This window comes from Schistocerca serialis, chromosome 12 (genome assembly GCF_023864345.2).
Source record: "Schistocerca serialis cubense isolate TAMUIC-IGC-003099 chromosome 12, iqSchSeri2.2, whole genome shotgun sequence".
Classification (NCBI taxonomy): domain Eukaryota; kingdom Metazoa; phylum Arthropoda; class Insecta; order Orthoptera; family Acrididae; genus Schistocerca; species Schistocerca serialis.
Window position 1 is genome coordinate 21,365,462 of NC_064649.1, and position 24,921 is coordinate 21,390,382.

Genomic DNA, 24,921 nt, shown 5'->3' on the forward strand with positions numbered 1-24,921 from the left:
GATATCTGTATCCAGCGACGCCCGTGGGCTTAGGATGACACGGCGGCCGATCGGTTCCGTAGGGCCTTCCAAGGCCTGTTCGGAGAGTATTTAGTTTAGTCTCTATTATGTGAATCCGTTGTGTTGATCAAAGTTATGGAAAAACGCTACGACCTCGTCCACTAAGCTAATACGTAGGTAATTATTTTCTAACGAGGTGCATAATCATACGTCGTTAAGCCCCAACCCGGAAAAAGATAACCTTCTTGGAGTCGCCGTGCGGCTCTATCAGCCAGTTTGCCATAATCTGGTGACCCTGAGAGGATAACACGCCCTTGGCATTAGGGCGTGAGCGTTTATGCTACCTTGTCACTCCGACTAATTTACGTAGGGAAGTGACGGTGTCTTCGGAAAAATTTGAAGCACGTTGTAACGCGTTTCGCACCTAAATATAGAAGAATTATCCTCGGACACGCCTCATTAAGAGACTTTCAACTGGTGCTGCATTGTGTGTGATACCTTATTGTGGTGACTGACTAGTTACGAAAGACATCCCCCACCTACAGCGCCACAAGAAACTCTTGTTTTCTACGCCGCTTCAGAAATTGCGCTGTGCAGGTATTTTCTGTTTGCACTTCGCCGTTGCAGGGCGAGCAAACACAGGAGTTCTGCCAGTCCACCAGCGTAGCTGAAGTATGGTGTTCCACCAGGCGCTTGTCTTGGGCGTCGTTCTCATCGCCGCCGCAGGTGAGATAGTAGACAATCATTAGCCGTATTTGCGGATTAGTTTCTTGTGACTTTGATGTAATAAATGATGTGCGGGGTGTCACAGGAGAAATATTCTTTTGAGTCATCAGTCTTCTGGCTGGTTTGATGCGGCCCGCCAGCAATTCCTCTCCTGTACATCTTCATCTCAAAGTAGCACTTGCAACCTACGTCCTCAGTTATTTGCTCGACGTATTCCAATCTCTGTCTCCCTCTATAGTTTTTGCCCTCTACAGCTCCCTCTAGTACCATGGAAGTCATTCCCTGACGTCTTAATAGATGTCCTATCATCGTTCCCTGCTCCTTGACAGTGTTTTCCACATGTTCATTTCCTCTCCGATTCTACGCAGAACCTCCTCATTCCTTACCTCATCAGTCCTAATTTTCAACATTACTCTGTAGCACCACATCACAAATGCTTCGATTCTCTTCAGTTCCGGTTTTCCCACAGTCCATGTTTCATTACCATACAATGCTGTGCTCCAAACTTACATTGTCAGAAATTTCTTTCTCAAATCAAGCCCTATGTTTGCTATTAGTAAACTTCTCTTGGCCAGCAATGTCCTTTTTGTCATAGCGAGTCTGCTTCTGATGTCCTTACTCGGTCCGTCATTGGTTACTTTGCTGCCTAGGTAGCAGAATTCCTTAACTTCATCTATTTCGTGACCATCAATCCTGCTGATCAGTTTCTCGTTGTTCTCATTTCTGTTACTTCTCATTACTTTCTTCGATTTTCTCTTAATCCATATTCTGTACTCATTAAAGTGTTCATTCCATTCAGCAGATCATGTAATTCTCCACTTTCAGTCAGGATAGCAATGTCATCAGCGAATCGTATCTTGATACCCTTTCACCTTGAATTTTAATTCCACTCCTGAATCTTTCTTTTATTTCCATCATTGCTTCTTCGATGTAGAGATTGAACAGTAGGTGGGAAACGCTACATCCCTGTCTTACATCCTTTTTAATCCGAGCACATCGATCTTAGTCGTCCACTCTTATCATTCCGTCTTGGCTCTTGCACGTATTGCAAATTACCCGTCCCTCCCTATAGCCTAACGCTGTCTTTTCCAGAATTTCGCACATCTTGCACCATTTTACATTTGCCGCTTGTGTGAAAGTTCATCACTTGAGAACTGCTCGACCAATTTGGATAATGTTTCCTTTTGTTGTTGTTGTTGTTGTTGTTGTGTTCGTAATTGTCAGTAGGAGGTCTGTATGAAAGCAGATTTTTGACAAAATCCAACGGAAAACTCGGAAATTAACGTCAATTACCGCATGTATGAAATATCATCAATTAAGAATGGCTCGACAGATATGGTTGATTTTTGTCTTTGTTGTGTTCGTAATTGTCAAGACAAGGTTTGTATGAAAGAAAATTTTTGTAAAATCCACCAGAAAAACCCAAAATTAAAATTAATTGTGAAACATCATCACTTGAGAAACGCTCGTCAATTTGGTTGATCTTTTTCTTCGTAATTGTGGATAGTAATGGTATTTTGGTAGGTAAAAGAAAACTGAAAAAAAAAATACTTTGCGTTCGATGTGACAGTTCTGTCATCACATATCTTCATAAGTAAGAAAAATCAGTTTGACTGTTATATATACCGTATAATACATAAATACATGTGTAATATGTAAAGGGAAAACTTTGTAACAGAAAATCTCGATCTACTACACATTTTTACACAACACTCTAATGAACACAAGCTGCGACATCGAATGTTCTACTGAACATTCGAAAGGACATAGGCTACACATTTTTGTAATGTAGGTAATATATACATATATGTGTAGCTTATAAAGGAGAAGCGTATTTACCACAAATCTCGAAAAGCTCTTGAGTTATTTACTTCAAATTTTTACACGATACTCTAGCTAACAACGGGAGGCCACGACGTTTGGATCACGGATTTACTGCAAACTCCGTACACTCGTAGTAGTCCATTAGGACAACAAAATGTGTAAGCAGTAGCGCGTACTTCTCAAGCATTATTGAGAAGATCGCAAGATAATTTCGGTCGTCAAATATATACTTGTGCGTGGCCATTTGTACCACGAAGCGGCGGCAGCCGAGTGGGTAGCGTTCAAGTCCCGTAATCGCTGGATCGAGTCTCGTTCGTCAGTTTTTTTTATTTCTAACACAGTCATTTTCTTTACTATTTACATTACAATTGATATAATGGGAAAACACGTGTTAATCGGATGAACGTTTATTAAATTTACAATGTTATTTGGCAGTCTACAAATTTTTATTATCACAAATAATATAATATTCATAACTGTCGACTAGTAAACGACAAAACGCATAAAGTGATACTGAAAATGTATGCTTGTCCGTGTCTTCAAAATTGTTCGTATTCAATCGAAAAAGAACGAGAAACTGCTTGTCGTGAAGACGCTATTAAAATACACTCGATACTGCATGATCAACTATCAGCGCCGATATTCGAGGCAATGCTGCGTTGTTCATGGTTTGCTTCCAAATTATCGGCTGAAAGAGAGGTTTTTGAAAATATTAACGACGTTTGTTTTTCCACGGAAAACCTCAAAAGACCTTGCGTATGCGGAAGCAGCATTTATTCAATGCCGTTTGACTTTTTGTTTTCCATGTTTTTACGAAAAATACCATCCTGCCATTGTACTCGTAATGTCGAAAGCGACGATTAATTGTACATCTTTCGAAAGCCGTGTGTGCAGGTCAAAACTTGGAGGTAACAAGTAGTTTCGGGCTCCTTCCAGGTATAAGGGATTTCTCATACATTTTCAGTATCACTTTGTGCGTTTGGTCGTTTACTAGTCTATAGTTATGAATATTATATTATTTGTGATAATAAAAATTTGTAGACTGCCAAAGAACATTGTAAATTTAATAAAAGTTCATCCGATTAACACGTGTTTTTCCCATTATATCAATTGTAATGTAAATAGTAAAGAAAATGACTGTGTTAGAAATAAAAAAAACTGACGAACGAGACTCGATCCAGCGATTACGGGACTTGAACGCTACCCACTCGGCTGCCGCCGCTTCGTGGTACAAATGGCCACGCACAAGTATATATTTGACGACCGAAATTATCTTGCGATCTTCTCAATAATGCTTGAGAAGTACGCGCTACTGCTTACACATTTTGTTGTCCTAATGAAGCACTACGAGTGTACGAAGTTTGAAGTAAATCCGCGTTCCAAACGTCGTGTAAGTTTCGGACTAACATAGACAGATAGGCTAAATACTTTTGTAATCTATGTAATATACAGGGTGTGTCAGGAGGAGAGGTACGTGAACTAGGGGTGATAGCATTAGTGATTCTGAACAAAAAACTTGATGTGAACATATGCCCTATTCCGAATGCTTTCCGAGACATAACACTTAATGTGCATTTCTATTTACTTTCTGCATTATTCATTGTCATTGTTTGCAACGTACCACAGTAGTTAGAGGAAGATGAGACGAACATTTTGACACAGGCCTCTTGTGGTCTATCAAGTCGGAAAACCACCTCAAACTGGCCCACAAAAAGTACCTAAGGTACAGCGTACGTGCGTCGCTCGAGATTTCCAATATCCTCGCGATCTTTACACGCAAACTGTTTGTCCTAGACAAAAAAATAAATAGGACTTTTTTTGTTGTGAATTTAATTTAGTTTACTTGTGTACTGAGACACGTTTTCGTTGGAGTGTATGGTTTTCGAGTTATTAAAGAGAAATGTACAAAAGTGATAAATGTGTTCTGTCTCGGAAACCATTCGCAATAGAGCATATGTCCATATGAAGTTTTTTGTTCAGAATCACTAATACTATCGCGTCTCAAAGCATGTGCCTTTCCTGCTGAGTCACCCTATATAAAGGGGGAAGCGTTGTCACGACAAACCTGGAAAGGTTTTTGACCGATTTACTTCCAATTCTTACACCATACTCTAACGAACATTTGGACATACACAATATATTTTTGTAATATATTGTGTTACAGTCTTGACCGATTTACTTCAAACTTATACACGAGACTCTACTGAACATTCAGACGAAAATCGACACAGAGAGGCGATGGAGGAGGAAGTTGACAGAGTGATGGGAGGAGATATACAGAGGGAGAGAGAGAGAGGGAGGATAAGAAGATGGACTCACAGAGAGGGGCAATGAATTTAGGATATACTGTATATGCAATTCCCTAATCTATACAGGGTGTTACAAAAAGGTACGGCCAAACTTTCAGGAAACATTCCTCACACACAAATAAAGAAAAGATGTTATGTGGACACGCGTCCGGAAACGCTTAATTTGCATGTTAGAGCTCATTTTAGTTTCGTCAGTATGTACTGTACTTCCTCGATTCTGATGATCAAATTGTAAATTTTCACAATCAACATGTGTGGGCTGACGATAATCCGCACGTCATCAACACAGATTTTCTGTCTACGTTTGGGCAGGCATTGTTCGTGATGTCTTGATTCGGCCCCACGTTCTTCCACCTACGCTCAATGGAGCACGTCATCATGATTTCATACGGGATACTCTACCTGTGCTGCTAGAACATGTGCCTTTACAAGTACGACACAACATGTGGTTCATGCACGATAGAGCTCCTGCACATTTCAGTCTAAGTGTTCGTATGCTTCTCAACAACAGATTCGGTGACCGATGGATTGGTAGAGGCGGACCAATTCCATGGCCTCCACCCTCTCCTGACCTCAACCCTCTTGGCTTTCATTTACGGGGGCATTTGAAAGCTCTTGTCTACGCAACCCCGGTACCAAATGTAGATACTCTTCGTGCTCGTATTGTGGACGGCTGTGATGCAATACGCCATTCTCCAGGGCTGCATCAGCGCATCAGGGATTCCATGCGACGGAGGGTAGATGCATGTATCCTCGCTAACGGAGGACATTTTGAACATTTCCTGTATCAAAGTGTTTGAAGTCGCGCTGGTACGTTCTGTTGCTGTGTGTTTCCATTTCATGATTAATGTGATTTGAAGAGAAGTAACAAAATGAGCTCTAACATGGAAAGTAAGCGTTTCCGGACACATGTCCACCTAACATATTTTCTTTCTTTGTGTGTGAGGAATGTTTCCTGAAAGTTTGGCCGTACCTTTTTGTAACACCCTGTATAAATAAAACTCATTTGCCGCGTGTATAAAAGATCATCACTTGAGAACGGCCCCACCGACTCAGCTGATTTGTCTTCGTTGAGTTGGTAACTCTCAGGACAAGGCTTGTATGAAAGACAGTTCTTGGAAAATCCACCGGAAAAGTCGGAAATTTGGGGTTGCGTTGGGTTGGTGAGGAAGGAGACCGGACAGCGAGGTCATCGGTCTCATCGAATTAGGGAAGGATGGGGTAGGAAGTCGGCCGTGCCATTTCTGATGAACCATCCCGGCATTTGCCTGGAGCGATTTAGGGAAATCACGGAAAACCTAAATCAGGATGGCCGGACGCGGGATTGAACCGCCGTCCTCCCGAATGCGAGTCCAGTGTCTAACCACTGCGCCACCACCCTCGGTCTCGGAAATTTGGATTTCAGCTCCGATACGCTCTCGAAGTCAAATAGCGCTGGCTGTAGGATCACCTGGAATCGCTGCCACGTTTTTAGGAGAAGTACGAAGAATTCGTTCTGCGCTCAAACTGCCATAGAATTTGCAAACGGTAGATCAGTGGTTCCCTACCTTTCTTGCACAACTACCCCTGAGTGTAATCAGATATTATCTAGTACCCCCCCCCACCCCCACGACGACCCTAACCCACTCCCACCCCTCAACCGCTTTGCCCCTCCTCCCGCCCCCTTCCCCCCTCGGCGCCATTCATCAACTTTAACGCCTAACTAAACTTTAGAATAAAAAAGAATTATCTTTGGAAACTTTTGTTTTTAAAATGATGAAAGTTACACTACTGGCCATTAAAATTGCTGCACCAAGAAGAAATGCAGATGATAAACGGGTCTTCATTGGACAAATGTATTATACTAGAACTGACATGTGATTACATTTTCATGCAATTTGTGTGCACAGATCCTGAGAAATCAGTACCCAGAACAACCACCTCTGGCCGTAATAACGGCCTTGATACGCCTGGGCGTTGAGTCAAACAGAGCTTGGATAGCGTGTACAGGTACAGCTGTCCATGCAGCTTCAACACGTTACCACAGTTCATAAAGTGTAGTGACTGGCGTATTGTGACGAGTCAGTTACTACGCCACCATTGACCGGACGTTTTCAATTGGTGAGAGATCTGGAGAATGTGCTGGCCGGGGCAGCAGTCGAACATTTTCTGTATCCAGAAAAACCTGTACAGGACCTGCAACATGCGGTCGTGCATTATCCTGCTGAAATGTAGGGTTTCGCAGGGATCGAATGAAGGGTAGAGCCACGGGTCGTAACACATCTGAAATGTAACGTCCACTGTTCAAAGTGCCGTCAATGCGAAGAAGAGGTGACGAACACGTGTAACCAATGGCACCCCATACCATCACGCCGGGTGATACGCCAGTATGGCGATGACGAATACACGCTTCCAATGTGCGTTCACCGCGATGTCACCAAACACGGATGCGACCATCGTGGTGCTGTAAACAGAAACTGGATTCATCCGAAAAAATGACGTTCTGCCATTCGTGCACTCAGGTTCGTCGTCGAGTACACCATCACAGGCGCTCCTGTCTGTGATGCAGCGTCAAGGGTAACCGCAGCCACGGTCTCCGAGCTGATAGTCCATGCTGCTGCAAACGTCGTCGAAATGTTCGTGTAGATGGTTGTTGTCTTGCAAACGTCCCCGTATGTTGACTCAGGGATCGAGACCGCGCTGCGCGATCTGTTTCAGCACTGCGGATAAGATGCCTGTCATCTCGACTGCTAGTGATACGAGGCCGTTGGGATCCAGCACGGCGTTTCGAATTACCCTCCTGATCCAACCGATTCCGTAAACGTGATGGTACGCATTTCTCCTCCTTACACGAGGCATCACAACAACGTTTCACAGGGCAACGCCGGTCAAGGGACCGATGACCATAGCAGTCTGGTCCCTTTAATCCCCCAAACCAACCAACCAACGCCGGTCAACTGCTGTTTGTGTATGAGAAATCGGTTGGAAACTTTCCTCGTGTCAGCACGTTGTAGATGTCGCCACCGGCGCCAGCCTTGTGTGAATGCTCTGAAACGCTAATCATTTGCATATCACAGCATCTTCTTCCTGTTGGTTAAATTTCGTGTCTGTAGCACGTCATCTTCATGGTGTAGCAATTTTAATGGCCAGTAGTGTAAATGATACTTAGTTTGTGTGTGTGTGTGTGTGTGTGTGTGTGTGTGTGTGTGTGTGTGTGTGTGTGTGTGTGTGTGGCCGGCCGCGGTGGCCGAGGGGTTCTAGACGCTTCAGTCCTAAACTGCGCGACTGCTACGGTCGCAGGTTCGAATCCTGCCTCGGGCATGAATGTGTGTGATGTCCTCAGGTTAGTTAGGTTTAAGTAGTTCTAAGTGCTAGGGGACTGATGACCTCAGATGTTAAGTCCCATAGTGCTCAGAGCCATTCTGTGTGTGTGTGTGTGTGTGTGTGTGTGTGTGTGTGTGTGTGTGTGTGTGGGTGTGTGTATGTGCTGTAGTGAATGATGAAACCATTCCCGGTGAATAGCGAGTGATGCTTCCAACTCAGTCACCAAAGCTATGTATCCACTGTGAGTGTAGACACTTGTTATAAAACGTGCTGCCTCTGCACTCCTGCCCATAGCGGCATTTGCTTCACCCACACCATGCATCCCCATTTAAAATCCATCTAGTTGAAATTTGTGCGCTTCTGAAGTGGCAGACATTACAAAACTTCAGGCTGTTGACGTTTGTGTCTGACCATTGCAATAACAGCGATAATGATAATTCTGTGCACATCCTAAAGTGTGGTGCTGCTGATTAGTTCATATATCCGTTTCAGAGTAAGTAATGAAGCAATTTATGGTCTATTGCAGCGAGTACCTACAACTTGCAGACGACATTTTCATGACATATTTAGCGTTTGTGACATACACTGAAGCGCCAGAGAAACGGCGCTGCTGTCGGCAACACCTATATAAGACAAGTGTCTGGCGCAGATGTTAGATCGGTTACTGCTGCTACAACGGCAGGTTATCAAGATTTAACTGAGTTTCAACGTGGGGTTATAGTCGGCGTACGAGCGATGGGACACAGCATCTCTGAGGTAGCGATGAAGTGGGGATTTTCCTGTACGACCATTTCACGAGTGTACCGTGAATATCAGGAATCCTGTAAAACATCATATCTCTTGACATCGCTGCAGCCGGAAAAAGAACCTGCAAGAACGGATCCAACGACGAGTGAAGAGAATCGTACAACGTGACAGAAGTGCAACACTTCCGCAAATTGCTGCAGATTTTAATGCCGGGCCGTCGACAAGTGCCACCTTGCGAACATTATCGATGTGAGTTTTCGGAGCCGAAGGTCCACTCGTTTACCCTTGATGACTGCACGACACAAAGCTTTACGCTTCTCCTGGGCCCGTCAACACCGCCGTTGGACTGTTGATGACTGGAAACATGTTGCCTGGTCGGACGAGTCTCGTTTCAAATTGTATCGAGAGGATGGACGTGTACGGGTATGGTGACAACCTCATGAATCCATGGACCATACATGTCAGCAGGGGACTGTACAAGCTGGTGGAGGCTCTGTAATGGTGTGGTGTGTGTGGAGTTGGAGTGATATGGGACCCCTCCTTAAGTCTAGATACGACTGTGACAGGTGACAAATGCACAAGCGTCCTGTCTGATCACCTGCATCCATTCATGTCCATTTGTCCATTGTGCATTCCGACGGACTTGGGCAATTACAGCAGGACAATGCGACACCCGACAGGTCCATATTACTACAGAGTGACTCCAGAAACACTCGTCTGAGTTTAAATACTGTAGCTGGCCACCAAATTCCCCAGACACGAACATTTTTGAGCATATCTGGGATGCCTTACAACGTGCTGTTCAGAAGAGATCTCCACCCCCTTCGTACTCTTACGGATTTATGGACAGCACTGCGAGATTCATGGTGTCAGTTCCCTCCAGCACTACTTCAGACATTAGTCGAGTCCATGACACGTCGTGTTGTGGCACTTCTGCTCACGGGGGCGTTGCACGATATTAGGCAAGTGTACCAGTTTCTTTGGCTCTTAAGTGTATGTCTCATTTTTCTTTCCTGGATGTACAGTTCAAAGAACGTGTGTACTCGGTGGTCTGTGTGATTTGCCTGTGACCTCCAACGTGTGGTGCCATGTGTTAACACTAGTAATTGATCAAAACGTAATTCCTGATAACTCATATAATCAGTACCAAAGTCTTACAAAATTGAGATAATAGCCATGATGTTTTAAAAGTAATTTAGTCTGATGACTGAAACACAATGAACCCTTTTGGCTTTTTAACACTCAGAAAATCTCATTTTACCACTCAGGGGGCAGTTGCCCCCAGGTTGGGAGTCACTGCAATAGACTAACAGACGTGCAACAGCTCCAAAAATTCAGCAATGTCGAAACTTCTACAGAATTGCATAATGATCATTTGGGATGAGTGTACGATGGCACACAAATGAGCGCTGGAAGGGAAGGGGGCAGGGCAGGGAGGGGGAGACACTCGATCACGTGGTCGATTCCCAGTTTTGGTTATTCATAACTTGATACCAGTGTCTGAGTTTAATGTGTACAGCACCGAAGATGATCCCCATGTGATTGAAAATCGATTCTGCTATTAATAAAACGTCAATATTACGACCAACGGTGACCTTCCTTTTAATTTAATAACAGGAGTTGCCTTTGTCGAACTAACAGCTGCATATGACACCGAATAACATCTTGAGGAAGCTCACATCCACTGCCTGGGGAGCAAGTCCTCCAATCCTGAGAATTTCGGCTCTTGCTTTGTGTGTGTCCGCTGCAGAGTATGCTTCACCTGTGTGTAGTGCATCCACTCACACCAAATAGGTTGATATTGCAATCACGGGTAGTAGCTGAGGAAAATTCACCAACTCACCAAGGATTACCAACTAACATCCCTAATGGGTACGCTCCTGCAGAAGATAAGATTCCAAGCCTCTCTCCACGGTAAGAAGATCAGATGGCGCATACAAAAGAATGGCTTACCTCAAGGCAGTGTACTCGCCCCTGTGCTCTTCAATGTTTACACTAATGACCAGTCCATAGCGGGAAATTCCAGGCTTTTCATCTATGCTGACGGTACTGCAGTGGCTGCTCAAGGAAAGACGTTTGTAGAAGTAGAGGAGAGGTTGACTTCTGCGCTAGATACGCTTGGCTCCTACTACGAAGCCAATCATCTAAAGCCAAATCCCAACAAGACTCGGGTGTGCGCATTTCACTTTAAGAATAGAGAAGCTCAGCGGGAACTGGACGTTACATGGCAAGGCAAACGACTGGAACATTGTTCAACACCAGTATATCTGGGTGTTATCCTTGACCGAACTCTGTCCTTCAAGAAACATTGCCATAACACCAGGCTGAAAGTTAGTTCACCGAATAACATCTTGAGGAAGCTCACATCCACTGCCTGGGGAGCAAGTCCTCCAATCCTGAGAATTTCGGCTCTTGCTTTGTGTGTGTCCGCTGCAGAGTATGCTTCACCTGTGTGTAGTGCATCCACTCACACCAAATAGGTTGATATTGCAATCAATGAGACTGTCCGAATCTTGTCCGGAAGTATGAAGCCAACTCCAGTCGATAAAATCTACCCGATTGTTGGGATAGCTCCCCACACCATCAGAAGGGCTGTAGCTGCTGATGTAGAGTGGGCTAAGCAAACTTATGATCCCCGACACCCACTGCATGGTCATCGGTCTGTGCTCCGCCGACTGAAGTCCAGAAAGAGCTTCATCGCCAGGACTCAACCACTAGAGGGAACACCAGAGTTTAACTGTATCACCAGTTGGGAGAGCAAGCTACCACCTGATATCCATGTAAAGGAAGAGCTAGCTCCAGGAAATGACTTGCCCTACCCTATTTGGAGATCGCTCAATCGTCTTAGGGTGGGCGTTCCTCTTTGCGCAACCAACATGTGAAAATGGGGCATTCTTCCAGCTGATGGAGATACATCCTGCGAGCGCGAAACAACACAAGACCCAGCCCACCTGCTAATTTGTCCTCAACTTGAACAACCCTGCACAACACAGGACCTGATCGAGGGAAACAACAAGGCCATCGCAGTTGCTACCTTCTGGATGGTTCAGATGGCTCTACGCACTATGGGACTTAACATCTGAGGTCATCAGTCCCCTAGACTTATAACTACTTTAAACCTAACTAACCTAAGAACATCACACACATCCATGCCAAAGGCAGGATTCGAACTTGCGACCACTGCAGCAGGGAGGTTCTGGACTGAAGCGCCGAGAACAGCTCGGCTACAGCGGCCGGCGCTACCTTCTGGAAATGCTGACCAGGCATGGAAATGAATGAATGAATGAATGAATGAATGGTCCTGTTTGGACGCCTTTGGTAATAACGTCGCCATAGTTCATATTTCAGCATTTAGCGCACGCACTTTAGAAAGAGACGAATGCCACACTGATTCCTCGCCTACATGCTGGTGCTTGTATATCTGCATTGGAATACGTGCGTATAGACTGCAGGAATGCCCTCAAATGGAAACTATTTGATCGGACCTTAAAATTCAAATAAAACATTCAGTACAACATGTGGCCAACGTACAAGGTGCGTTGCGCAAATTCATAGAAAATAATTTATTAAATATATTAGCACAAATAATCAAAAATTTTCAAAATAGCACCCTCTTGCGTCGATACACTTTTGGAGGCTGTGTTTCCATGACTGGAAAGCATCCTGGAATGCCTTTTATGGAATGTCCTTTAGAGTCGATGTAACATGCGCCTGCATGCTTTCAATTGTGTCCCAATGTTTTTCTTTCATGACTCCTTTTAACAGAGGAAACAAAAAAAGTCAGTGGGAGCCAGGCCAGGACTGTAGGGAGGCTGGGGAACCAATGGGGTATTGGTCCTGGCCAGGAAGTCATGGACAATGAAGGCGCTGTGACTTGACGCATTGTCGTGGTGAACTTTCCACGTGTCCTCGATGTCGCTTCGGCAGGGCGAGACCCTCATTTTCAGTCTTTTGAGCACTTCCAAGTAGAAAGCTGAGTTCACTGTAGTCCCAGTAGGTACGAATTCGTGCCTCTGACGTCAAAGAAGACAATGAGCACAGTTTTGAATCTGGACTTGCTCATGCATGCCTTCTTGGGACGGGGCGACGATGGGGTGTGCCACTCTGAACTCTGCCTTTTTGTCTCAGGGTCGAACTCAAAAATCCACGACTCATCACCAGTGATGACTGAGTTTAAAAAATGAGGATCATTTTCACACATTTCCAACATTTCTCGGCACCGAAGCACTTGCATGTGCTTGTGTTCGTCGGTCAACACTTTTGGGACGAGTTTGGCACACACCTTCCTCATCTTCAAATCTTCAGTCACAATGCGGAAAACGGTTCTTTTTTGACGTGTTTAGAGTTGGTGGTATCAAATGAAGGCTCAGCCGTCTGTCAAAGTTCAAACAATCGCGCACACGCATCACATTTTCGTCGACTCGTGCTGTTGATGGCCGTCCACTGCAAGGTTCGTCAGTGATCTCCTCTCGGCCCTCCATGAACGACTTGTGCCATCCGAAAACTTGTGATTCGGCCAAGCAGTCAGTCCCAAAGGCATGCTGAAGTAATGGAAACGTTTCGGTGGCGGACTTCCCAAGTTTAACGCAAAATCTGATAACGCACCGTTGCTCTACAGAATGATCCATTGTGCCGTGTTACATAAACTCGAAGCGGGGTTGACGGAAACGCACGTCCTGACTCTCCGGCAGCTCGCAGCCGAATGAGACAAAGGGCGTTTTGAAGCTAATACCCCCCTCCACTTAGCCCTGCCGGTTACAACACGCTGTGGTGTACCGTTGCGTCAGAAAAAAATTGGACGCATTACTTATAGAACGCACTCTGTAGGTTAGCTAAAGAGATACAGTTGCTTACGGAGATAAGTTTTCATTTAGCGTATTGACACTCCCATTGCTTTAGGTTTACTATCGGTTGTCATTTCTGTTTTAATGTTCAAGTCGTGGGCTTGTACATGAGCTTACGTAACTGAATTTTTCAACTATCGTTGTCACTGTGATTTGTTGGGCAACTTTTTGTGGCAGTAACCCTCTTCATTGTCCACCCCCCTCGCCCGAATACAGATATTCTGTAAAGACTCTACGTCCCATGTATATAACAGCTTCAAACATCTGATTACTTTACGAATGAGTTAACGTGTGTCCAATAAGTAAGTTCCCCTATTTTATTAAGAAAAAATACACACAGTTTGTAAAACTGAAACAATTGTAATATGAGTCGTACGTAGACGCCATTTTGACGCTGTACTACGGATCTGCTGTCTGCCAGAACGGTTCGAAACTTCACCGGCGCGCAGAACAAACGCCAAATATTAAGCCCAACAAGGACGTTTTTCTATGTATATTAATGGCTTTAAAAAAAATGTGGGGTGTTACTTATTGAACGACACTCGTATATTCTCCGCGTAAATGGGTAAGGTAATTCTTCAAAGCGAGAAGTGCAATTCCAGTCTGAAGTAGAACAACCGATTGTAGAAGTTATTAACGGTTGGTTTGTTGACTTGGTGGGAGAGGACCAAACTGCGAGGTCATCAGTTTAGGGAAAGATTGGGAAGGAAATCGGCCGTGCTCTTTCAAAGTAACCATCCCGGCATTTGCCTGAAGCGATTTAGGAAAATCACGCAGAACCTAAATCACGATGGCCGGACGCGGATTTGAACCGACATCCTTCCGTGTGCGAGTCCAGTGTACTAACCACTGCTCCATCTCGCTCGGGCAGTTATAAACGAATTCGCCTGTATGCTCAGGGAAAGATACATCAGTAACTACAAAGGGACGCTTGTTTAAAGTCACTCAAATAATGCAGCAGCTCGCAAATCGCAATTATTATGCTATAGGTGACATAGTGCAAGATAAACGCACTTCATAATAGATATCATTGCCCGAAATGCATCTTTTCTGTGACGACAGCAGCAAGTGAATTTGCTTAAGAAGAACAAACGTATGATTCCGTGCAAGCAGAAAACTGTTATCAGGCAACCTGATGTTGAAAAACATGGCGGCTAACTTTTTGATTTCAAATATGGAGCCGCCCTGACCAGTCTATGTTGTTTGTATAGGCCGCTGCTAACTCTTTAATTGGGGTTCAGCACCTTGGCCGGTTTTTCTGACGAGTAATGAGGTCACTTTTCCTGATCGGACGTCATGTCGGAGTTAGTGGTTCACAAATCAGACTTACTAACCGAAAGAAATAGCAAGAAAATATACAAGGTGGCGCACGGTAAGTCACCTGATTTCTTTCATGAATAACACATTTGTTGTTGACAAGATTTGTAATTTCTTGATATAGAAGTAAAGAATACAGCTTGGAAATATAACCAGTGCTGTTTTTCTGAGGGAACGCTGGCGGATGCGTACCCAAACTTTTCCGTCGTCAAAGTAATTTTTTTACGATGTTGAACAGTTGGAAGAGTGCCAAAGATTTATTTCACGGACGTAAATTTTTTATTTAATTTTTTCGTCTTGGCAATTGCAATACGAACGATACCACTACAGTTTTTGGTGGGAAAAGCGATGTCATTGACTGGAGGTTTGATTGGACTCGCCTGTTTCATCTGGGGTTTATTATAGGTCAATTGAAGTGTACGATACCATTTTCTTTTATTGTTCAGGAGTTGATGGGAATCGCATGCTTCATTTGAGGTGATGTAAACTGAAGTGTTCGATACCACATTCTCTTGTATGTTTGGGTGTTTGTCGGTATCGCCTGCTTAATTTGAGCTGGAGTCAACTGAAGAGTCCGATACCTTTTTTTTTTTGTTCGACGTGTTGATGATGTCGTCATGGCTAAAACCAGACAGGTGGTATCCCATGCTTCAGTAATAAGTACTTTTCGTTGCATTATATCCAATGTCGAAGTACCCTCAAACTTTTTTTCCTAAAAAAAGCACTGAATATAACCTAATGAATCACATGTTCAATATGACTGCCGTTTTGTTTTACAACTTCTTCAACTTGCACACGTGCATTTGTGACGACTCTCCAACACAAATCTTTTGGAATGGCGCGGCATAACTCCACAATGATGGCCCTAAGTTGCACGGCATTTTCGAGTTTTCTGTGGTGCAACTTGTCTTTAAGGAACCCCCAAAGGAAGAAGTCACATGGGTTGATGTCTGGGAGGTGAGGGTATCATCTGGAGTGCCCCAGGGAAGTGTGGTAGGTCCGCTGTTGTTTTCTATCTACATAAATGATCTTTTGGATAGGGTGTATAGCAATGTGCGGCTGTTTGCTGTGTACGGGAAGGTGTCGTCGTTGAGTGACTGTAAGAGGATGCAAGATGACTCGGATAGGATTTGTGGTTTGTGTAAAGAATGGCAGCTAACTCTAAATATAGATAAATGTAAATTAATGCAGATAAATAGGAAAAAGAATCCCGTAATGTTTGAATACTCCATTAGTAGTGTAGCGCTTGACACAGTCACGTCGATTAAATATTTGGGCGTAACGTTGCAGAGCGATATGAAGTGGGACAAGCATGTAACGGCAGTTGTGGGGAAGGCAGATAGTCGTCTTCGGTTCATTGGTAGAATTTTGGGAAGATGTGGTTCATCTGTAAAGGAGACCGCTTGTGAAACACTAATACGACCTACTCTTGAGTACTGCTCGAGCGTTTGGGATCCCTATCAGGTCGGATTGAGGGAGGACATAGAAGCAATTCAGAGGCGGGCTGCTAGATTTGTTACCGGTAGGTTTGATCATCACGCGAGTGTTACGGAAATGCTTCAGGAACTCGGGTGGGAGTCTCTGGAGGAAAGGAGGCGTTCTTTTCGTGAACCGCTACTGACGAAATTTCGAGAAACAGCATTTGAGGCTGACTGCAGTACAATTTTACTGCCGCCAACTTATATTTCGCGGAAAGACCACAAAGATAAGATAAGAGAGATTAGGGCACGTACAGAGGCTGAAACGTCCCCTTTGAAGAATTTATACAAGACTGTGCTTAAACTGACATACAATATTTTTAGCGCAACGCAATCTGACTTTCAAAAATCCCTGCAAAAGAATGGCCCTGAGTAACATTAAACTATACCTTTCAGAAATCACTTACCTCACAAAAGTCTTCATTACTCGAACTACTGCAGTACAGCGAGCGCCACTACTGCCAGCTAAATAAAAGATTCAAACTACGGAAGGCACTAACTACTGATAGGGATAGTTAGCAAATGAAAGATATTAATAGAGAACAAACAATGTATTTACCTTGATAGTCATAATATATATAGCAGTTCATGACAAATCACAAAACTCCGCCATCTCTCTCCCCACATCACCACTGCTGGCGGCTCACCTCCAACTGCGCAACGCTACGCGCTGTTCACAGCCAGCTGCCTAACACTACAATGGCGAGTATTACAACAATGCAAAGCAGCCACAGACTGCACACAGCACAGCCAGTGATTTTCATACAGAGCGCTACGTAACGTTGCCAACAAGAAAACATAAACAGCCTACTTACAAGGCATATAGGCAGTCATTTTTCCCTCGTTCTGTTTTGGGAGTGGAACAGGGAGAGAAGATGCTAGTTGTTTTACGAGGTACCCTCCGCCACGCACAGTATGGTGGATTGCGGAGTATGTATGTAGATGTGCCGCTGCCACATTCCTCCTCCTGCATAACGTTCAGGAAATCTATTTGACAATACCCTAAGGGCAAGTCTTTCGTGTAGGAAATCGAGCGTAACGATGTCATTACGGGGGCGTGCTCCATCGTGCATGAAGAGTTGAAGAAAGAACTGGTTTCGCAGCATGTGTAAATAGCGCTCACCAGTTACTGTAGCATCGAAGAAAAACGGACTGATGATTCCACGGCTCGACATCGCGACCCGCACGCACACTTTCTCCCCGTAGGTGTCTTTCGTGAGGATTATTCGCGGAGGTTCTAGTGCCCAGAATCGGACGTTCTGTTTGTTCACAACACCGTTTACGTACATATAAGCTCCTTTAGAAAACCGTGTGTTGTGTAGCACTGCCTCTTGGTCTTGTGCGATTGCCCACCTTGCAAAATGCAGTCACCACTCCTTATCTCTCGCAGTAAGCATATGCGCCACTGTCGTCTTGTATAGATACAAGCGAAGGTCGGATTGAATAATTCTTTGTACAGATCGGCGTGAAATTCTCAACTCGGCACTGGCTCTTCTTGTTGATTTACTGAGACTACCAATCAAAGCCACTCGAACTGCTTCAATGTTTTGCGGCGAACGTACAGTACGTGCTTGTGGTCGCCGACACTCCAGAACAGATCCACTAATTTTTTGTGTAATCTGCGTATTGTCTGTGGGCTGGGAGCCCACAGTGTGCCCAAATGAGCACGAAACCTTCTCTGTCTCAATGTAACGCTGTTCGTCGCCGCGAACAGTAACACAATCTTCGTTTTTTGTGCGACGGTCAAACGTCCTTTGTCCGCCATCGCGGCAAACTGAAATGGCGGACTCACAACGGAAGCGATGGACTAGCAGCGATATCCAGCGTAATTTCCATGAACTGCACCAAGTTGAGCGCACAATTTTATAGATTAAAATTCAATCGGGTGACTTATCGTGGACTGCACTGTAGTTCTAGGCCAAATGACGTTGTTTAAACAATGATATTATACAAAAAGTTTACTCTGTATGTGACTAGGCTAACAGGAGTAATAGATCAGACGAGTGAGAATCAGGAAAACTTTTACTCGTGCAAGTTGCCTTTGTAAAATTCGCTGGCAACAATGATTCTGTGTAATAGAACTGCGGTGACTGGTTTCGGCAGGCAGCAGCGCCGTTAAATGCGAAAAAAAAGATGCAATGGATAGTAATCCTGCCCTGGTAACCTTATCCCACTTTACCCTATTTTTTTTCTTTCTCCTCCTTCCCTTCTAATTTTTCTCCCTTTCACAATTGCGCTCTCTCTCTCTCTCTCTCTCTCTCTCTCTGTCTCTCTCTCTCTCTCTCTCTCTCTCTCTCTCTCTCTCTCTCACCCCTTCCTCTTTTCTCTGTCTCTTTTTCTTCTCTATCTGTATACCCCACTATTTTTGTTTTTGCCTCTCCTTTTGCCATGTCTCTCACTTATTCTCTTTCTTTGTCACCTGCTTTCTATTTCTCTTACTCTTAGCATTTTTCTGTCTTTCTCTTCAATTGTATCTACCTTCCTTGCTTACTTTGTTTCTCTCTAATTCACATTCTTTGTCTCTAGTTCTGTCTCTCTTTATACATATTTAACTCACCCTTATTCTGAGGCCGGCCGGGGTGGCCGAGCGGTTCTAGGCGCCACAGTCTGGAACCGCGCGACCGCTACGGTCGCAGGTTCGAATCCTGCCTCGGGCATGGATGTGTGTGATGTCCTTAGGTTAGTTAGGTTTAAGTAGTTCTAGGGGACTGATGACCTCAGAAGTTAAGTCCCATAGTGCTCAGAGCCATTTGAGCCATTTGAACCATTTTCACCCTAATTCTCTCTCTCCACACACACACACACACACACACATACACACACACACACACGCGCGCGCGCACTATACATGGAGATCAGAAGCAGTCTGAAAAGCTTGTAAGGGTGTTGCAGGGTAGGTTGTACTCAGAAATAGTCCTTACAAAATCCGATATATTGTGCCATTTCTGAGTTAATTGTCACTGAGGTTGCGCAATCTGACTGTTGTGTGCGCAAATTCTAGCGGCCTGTCAGAGACTGCGTCGCCAAATGTGTTCGTTTGGTTTCCTACACAGAGCGATACAAAAATTGGACATGGTACAGCAGTTTGAACCAAATCCATGTCAAAGGCTGAGCAGTGTTGTGCGCTATCATTTGTGCTGTGAGAACAACTTTCACTAATTGTATCTGGCGGGCCACTTGAATATGTGCATGAAACGGCCTGATTAGTTAACTTCAATGCTAATTACCTCGAAAACGGCGCAATGTTTAGAATTTTTTCTTAAGAATTACTTCTCAGCACAACCTGCGCTGCAACATCCTTACAAGCTTTTGAGGCTGTTTCTGTCTACCCTGTGTGTACACGAAGTAATGAATATATATTCAACAGCTGACAACAAGTTGTAAGAGAAGAGACTTATGTGAACATCAGAAATTTAGTTTGGTGGGAGAGTTGTGACTAAACTCAAGGAAGGAACCTCACACAAACCTTCACAGAGAGTATTTCAGATGGAGATTCTCGATAGGCTACTCATCACAGTTGAAAATATTTTAACGTTATTTTTTCGTTTATTTCAGGGAAAGCCCAGGTGGATTTTTCATACGAAGGAGAATATGGTGAGTACCATTCTGCATCCCACCTAATTCACAGAGTGAAGAAGCCAAGTGTGAGAAGAAACATCTAATACAGAGAAGTAGCAAATTTTTATTATTGTTATTATTCTATATGGTCATTTTTATGCTGATGTTTTTCCAGCCAAAGGAAACAGTGTCGCACTGCTATGTCTGAATATCAATACTCTTTCCCATTCGTTCTGTTGCCTTTTTTCTTATCTGTGATTATTTGCTTATTGTGTGAGCATACATGTTGGAAACTATTAAAAGTATTTATTCATCATATGATCATTTTGTCGAACCGTACCAACTTCTATTATTGAACGCCAATTCTGTCGCCTTAAGCGTAAGGTGGGATGCTTCTACGTGTCTTCAGTGTTTGTTTTTTTAGACAAGAAGTCCATTACTTTCTTTCCAGAAAACTGTCCCACGATTAGTTCGAGACAAACAGCTGTTAGTCATAAAATGATGGTATGAATTGCGATGGACTCTTATCCACGTGTGTATTGTGTTTATTACTGCTATATGCCGGCCGAAGTGGCCGTGCGGTTAAAGGCGCTGCAGTCTGGAACCGCAAGACCGCTACGGTCGCAGGTTCGAATCCTGCCTCGGGCATGGATGTTTGTGATGTCCTTAGGTTAGTTAGGTTTAACTAGTTCTAAGTTCTAGGGGACTAATGACCTCAGCAGTTGAGTCCCATAGTGCTCAGAGCCATTTGAACCATTTTTATTACTGCTATACTCTGACGTGACAAAAAGTAATGGGATACCGATATGCAGATACAAGGGGCGTTTGAAAAGTCCGTGCGAAAATAAAAACTACTCACGTGTTTGGGGTTAACCTTTTTTATTTTTCTACATAGCCTCCTTTCAGGCTTATACACTTCGTCCAACGCTGTTCTAATTTGTTCATACCTTCCTAATAATAGGAATTGTCCAAGTCCACAAAACAGCTACTAGTTGCTGCAATCACCCCCTCGTTTGAATAAAATCTTTCTCCCACCAGCCATTTCTTCAAATTGGGGAACAAATAGTAGTCCGAGGGAGCCAAGTCTGAAGAATAGGGGGGATGTGAAACGAGCTGGAATCCTATTTCCAGTAATTTTGCGACCACAGCTGTTGAGGCTTGTGCTGGTGCATTGTTATGATGTAAAAGGACTTTTTTGCGGTCCATTCGCTGGCGCTTTTCTTGCAGCTCGGTTTTCAAACGGCCCAGTAACTATGGATAATAGTTTTACCCTTTTACAGATAGTCGATGAGAATTACACCTTGCGAATCCCAAAAGACAGTCGCCATAACCTTTCCGGACGAGGGAATGGTCTTCGCCTTCTTTGGTGCAGATTCTCCCTTGGTAACCCATTGTTTAGATTGTTCTTTGGTCTCAGGAGTATAGTAATCTATCCATGTCTCATCCACAGTGACGAAACAACGCTTACAGTCCTGCGGATCCTTCCTGAACAGCTGCAAACCATCCTTGCAACACTTCCCACGATTCCATTTTTTGGTCAAACGTGAGCAGTCGCGGAACCCATCTTGCGGATAGCTTTTTCATGTCCAAATGTTAATGCTAAGTATTATGTACCCGTTCATTCCAGATGCCCACAGCACTAGCAATCTCACACATCTTAACTCTTCTGTCATCCATCACCACATCATGGATTTTATCAATGATTTCTGGAGTCGTAACCTCCACAGGGCGTCCAGAACGTTCAGGATCACTTGTGCCCATATGGCCACTCCGAAAATTTTGAAACCACTTATAAACTGTTCTAATCGAAGGTGCAGAGTCACCGTAATGTTTATCAAGCTTCTCTTTAGTCTCCTGAGGCGTTTTGTCTTTCATAAAGCAATGTTTAATCGCTATACGAAATTCTTTTTTGTCCATTTTTTGACAATCATTCGACTTCCTTGATTCACACGAATGCCAAACACAAAGAAATTGATCAATATGGCTGAAACTTGGTGTGCGTTCTTTCTAAAGATGCTACTAACCAAACATGACCTTGATACGCGCTCTCTCTCGGACTTTGCACGAACTTTTCAAACGCCCCTCGTATATGGATGGCAGTAGAACCTCATTCACAATGTATAAAAGGAGAGTGCATTGGCAGAGTTGTCATTTGTAGTCGGGTGATTCATGTGTAAAGATTTCTGACATGGTTATGGTCACTCAATGGGAATTAACATATTTTGAACGCATGGGACGTGCCATTTCGGAAATGATTAGGGAGTCAGATATTCTTCGATCCACAATGTCAAGAGGGCGCTGAGAATACCAAGTTTCAAGCATTAGCTCTCACCACAGCTAAAGCAGCGCCAACGGCCTTCACTTAACTGTTGTAGCTGCGACCAGGACGTTCGCGGGGTAGCAATGACAGAAGGCGCGGCGGGACCCGCGAACAACACAACGGGAGAGGACGGACACAACCAACGAAGGAAAGAACGAGTACAACAAGATCGAACAACGGAGTCGCAAGGAAACAAACTCGTACACGAACCAGGAAGTAGCAGTCTAGCGCAAAGCGAGGTGTAAACCGACGTAAGCGAGATTAGACTGACTGGATGAGCTTTTTTCTTTTTTTTTTCTTTATTGGCAGCAGCTTAGTACGCTGCTCTACAGCCTACAGACTTTTTTTAAAAAAACGAAGAAGAAAAGAAACAAGAAAAAAGGCGATAAAATGGTGACTTAAAGTGTAAAATGGCGAAAAAATGCGGAAAGTTAAAACAGAAGGAAAAAGGGGTTGGCAATGTTAATAAAAGGCACAGGACTCAGACAAGCAACATAGTACACACACAATTAAAAAACATGGCGATAGTCTGGTTTCTGTTCGCAAGAGATAGAAAGCACACCCAGCGACAGTATGATGGCCGTTCGCAACACTTCCCAAAAAACACAACACGGAACACTCACTGTAAAACACTCACTGTAAAACACTGCACGAAAATGGCGGCACAGAGATGACACTCCCGAGCCAAAGGCAGATGGGGGGGGGGGGACCTAGAGGATGGGGAAGGACAAGGAGGGAGGAAGGAAAAACGAAAAAGGGTGGGAACCAAGGAGGGAGAGGACTCATAAAGGGGGAGAGGGGCAGGGCAGACGCGAGAGGGAATGAGAAGAGGCAGAGGAGGGAAATGCAAAAGGACTCAGGGGAGAGAAGGGGGCAGAGAGAGGGGAGGTGGGGAAAAAAGAGGATGGAAGGGGGGGAGAGGGAGCCCGGGAAAAGGACAGAGGAATGGAGGGGGAGTGAGGATCAGAGTTGATAGGAGGGACAAACGGAGGGAGAGAGGGCATCATCTGGGAGGGGGAGTTGATGGAAGCCACCTTGGGAAAGGACATGAAGGGTGTAGAGATGGAGGGTAGGGGGGACACAACAGTGAAAACATGGCAGGGGGCGGGGATGGGAGAGGAGAGGAGCAACCAGGGGGTGAGGGGGATCAAGGCGGCAGGAGGTGTAGAGGATGCGGATATGTTCGAGGAATAGGAGCAGATGGCGGAACGGAATGAGATCATAGAGGATCCATGTGGGGGATGGGAGGCGTATACAGAAGGCGAGGCAGAGTGCATGATGCTCAAGGATCTGGAGGGACTCATAGAATTTGGGGGGGGGGGGGCAGATATCCAGGCAGGACTGGCATAACAGAGGATGGGACAGATTAAGGATTTGTAGGTGTGGAGGATGGTAGAGGGGTGCAACCCCCATGTCCGGCCAGAGGGGAGTTTGAGGAGTTGGAGGCGGTTGTGAGCTTTGGATTGGATGGAGTGGAGATGAGGGATCCAGGTGAGGTGACGGTCAATGGTGAGGCCAAGGTAGGTGAGGGTAGGGGTGAGGCGGACAGGATGGGCGCAGACAGTAAGGGAGAAATCCAGGAGCCAGAAGGAGCGAGTGGTATGACCTACGATGATTGCCTGGGTCTTGGAAGGATTGATTTTCGGGAGCTACTGGTTACACCATGCAGCAAAAAGGTCAAGGTGATTCTGGAGAAGGCGTTGGGACTGTTGGAGGGTAGGAGCGAGGGCGAGGAATGCGGTGTCATCAGCATATTGCAAGAGGTGTACTGGAGGGGGGGGGGGGGGGTTGGGGCATATCTGCCGTGTACAGGAGGTAGAGGAGAGGGGAGAGGACAGAGCCCTGGGGCACACCTGCAGAGGGGTAGAAGGTGTGGGAATTGGCATTATGGATGGTAACATAGGAGGGGCGGTGGGAGAGGAAGGAGGCCATCAGACGGATGTAGTTGATAGGAAGGGTGTAGGTTTGGAGTTTAAACAGGAGACCAGGATGCCAGACATGGTCGTAGGCCTTTTCGAGGTCGAGGGAGACAAAAATGGCGGAGCGACGGGAGTTAAGCTGGAGGGAGAGGAGATGAGTGAGGCGGAGGAGTTGGTCATCAGCAGAGAAGGAAGGTCGAAAGCCACATTGGGTGTTGGGGAGGAGGTGGTTTTGGCAGAGGTGGTGATGGATGCACCGGGAAAGGATGGATTCCAAGAGCTTGCTGAACACTGATGTGAGACAGATAGGACGATAGGAAGAGGCATCAGATGGAGGCTTGTTGGGTTGGGAGAACATCAGGATACGGGAGGTTTTCCACAGGTCGGGATCGAAGCCAGTGGCTAGGATGACATTGTAGAGGGTGGCAAGGACTGAAAGGAAGGAGAGAGGGCCGTGTTTGAGGTGGCGGTAGGTAATGCAGTCGTGGCCAGGAGCAGTGTTGCGTTTAGTGCAGAGTGTGAGGCTGATGTCCTGCATAGTGATGGGAGTGTTAAGTGCAGATGGTGGTGTGTGGC

The 24,921-nt window shown here is 44.9% G+C and overlaps 1 protein-coding gene across 1 annotated transcript in view; it reads left to right on the forward strand.

The window, feature by feature from the left end:
* Window positions 1-458: 458 nt before the first annotated feature.
* LOC126428246 (carbonic anhydrase 1-like) overlaps window positions 459-24,921 on the forward strand; it is a 125,531-nt gene continuing 101,068 nt past the window's right edge. The window contains exons 1-2 of the mRNA XM_050090161.1: window positions 459-726; window positions 20,104-20,142. Coding sequence (XP_049946118.1) covers window positions 675-726; window positions 20,104-20,142 — 91 coding nt within the window. The 5' untranslated portion in view covers window positions 459-674. The remainder of the gene's footprint in view (window positions 727-20,103; window positions 20,143-24,921) is intronic.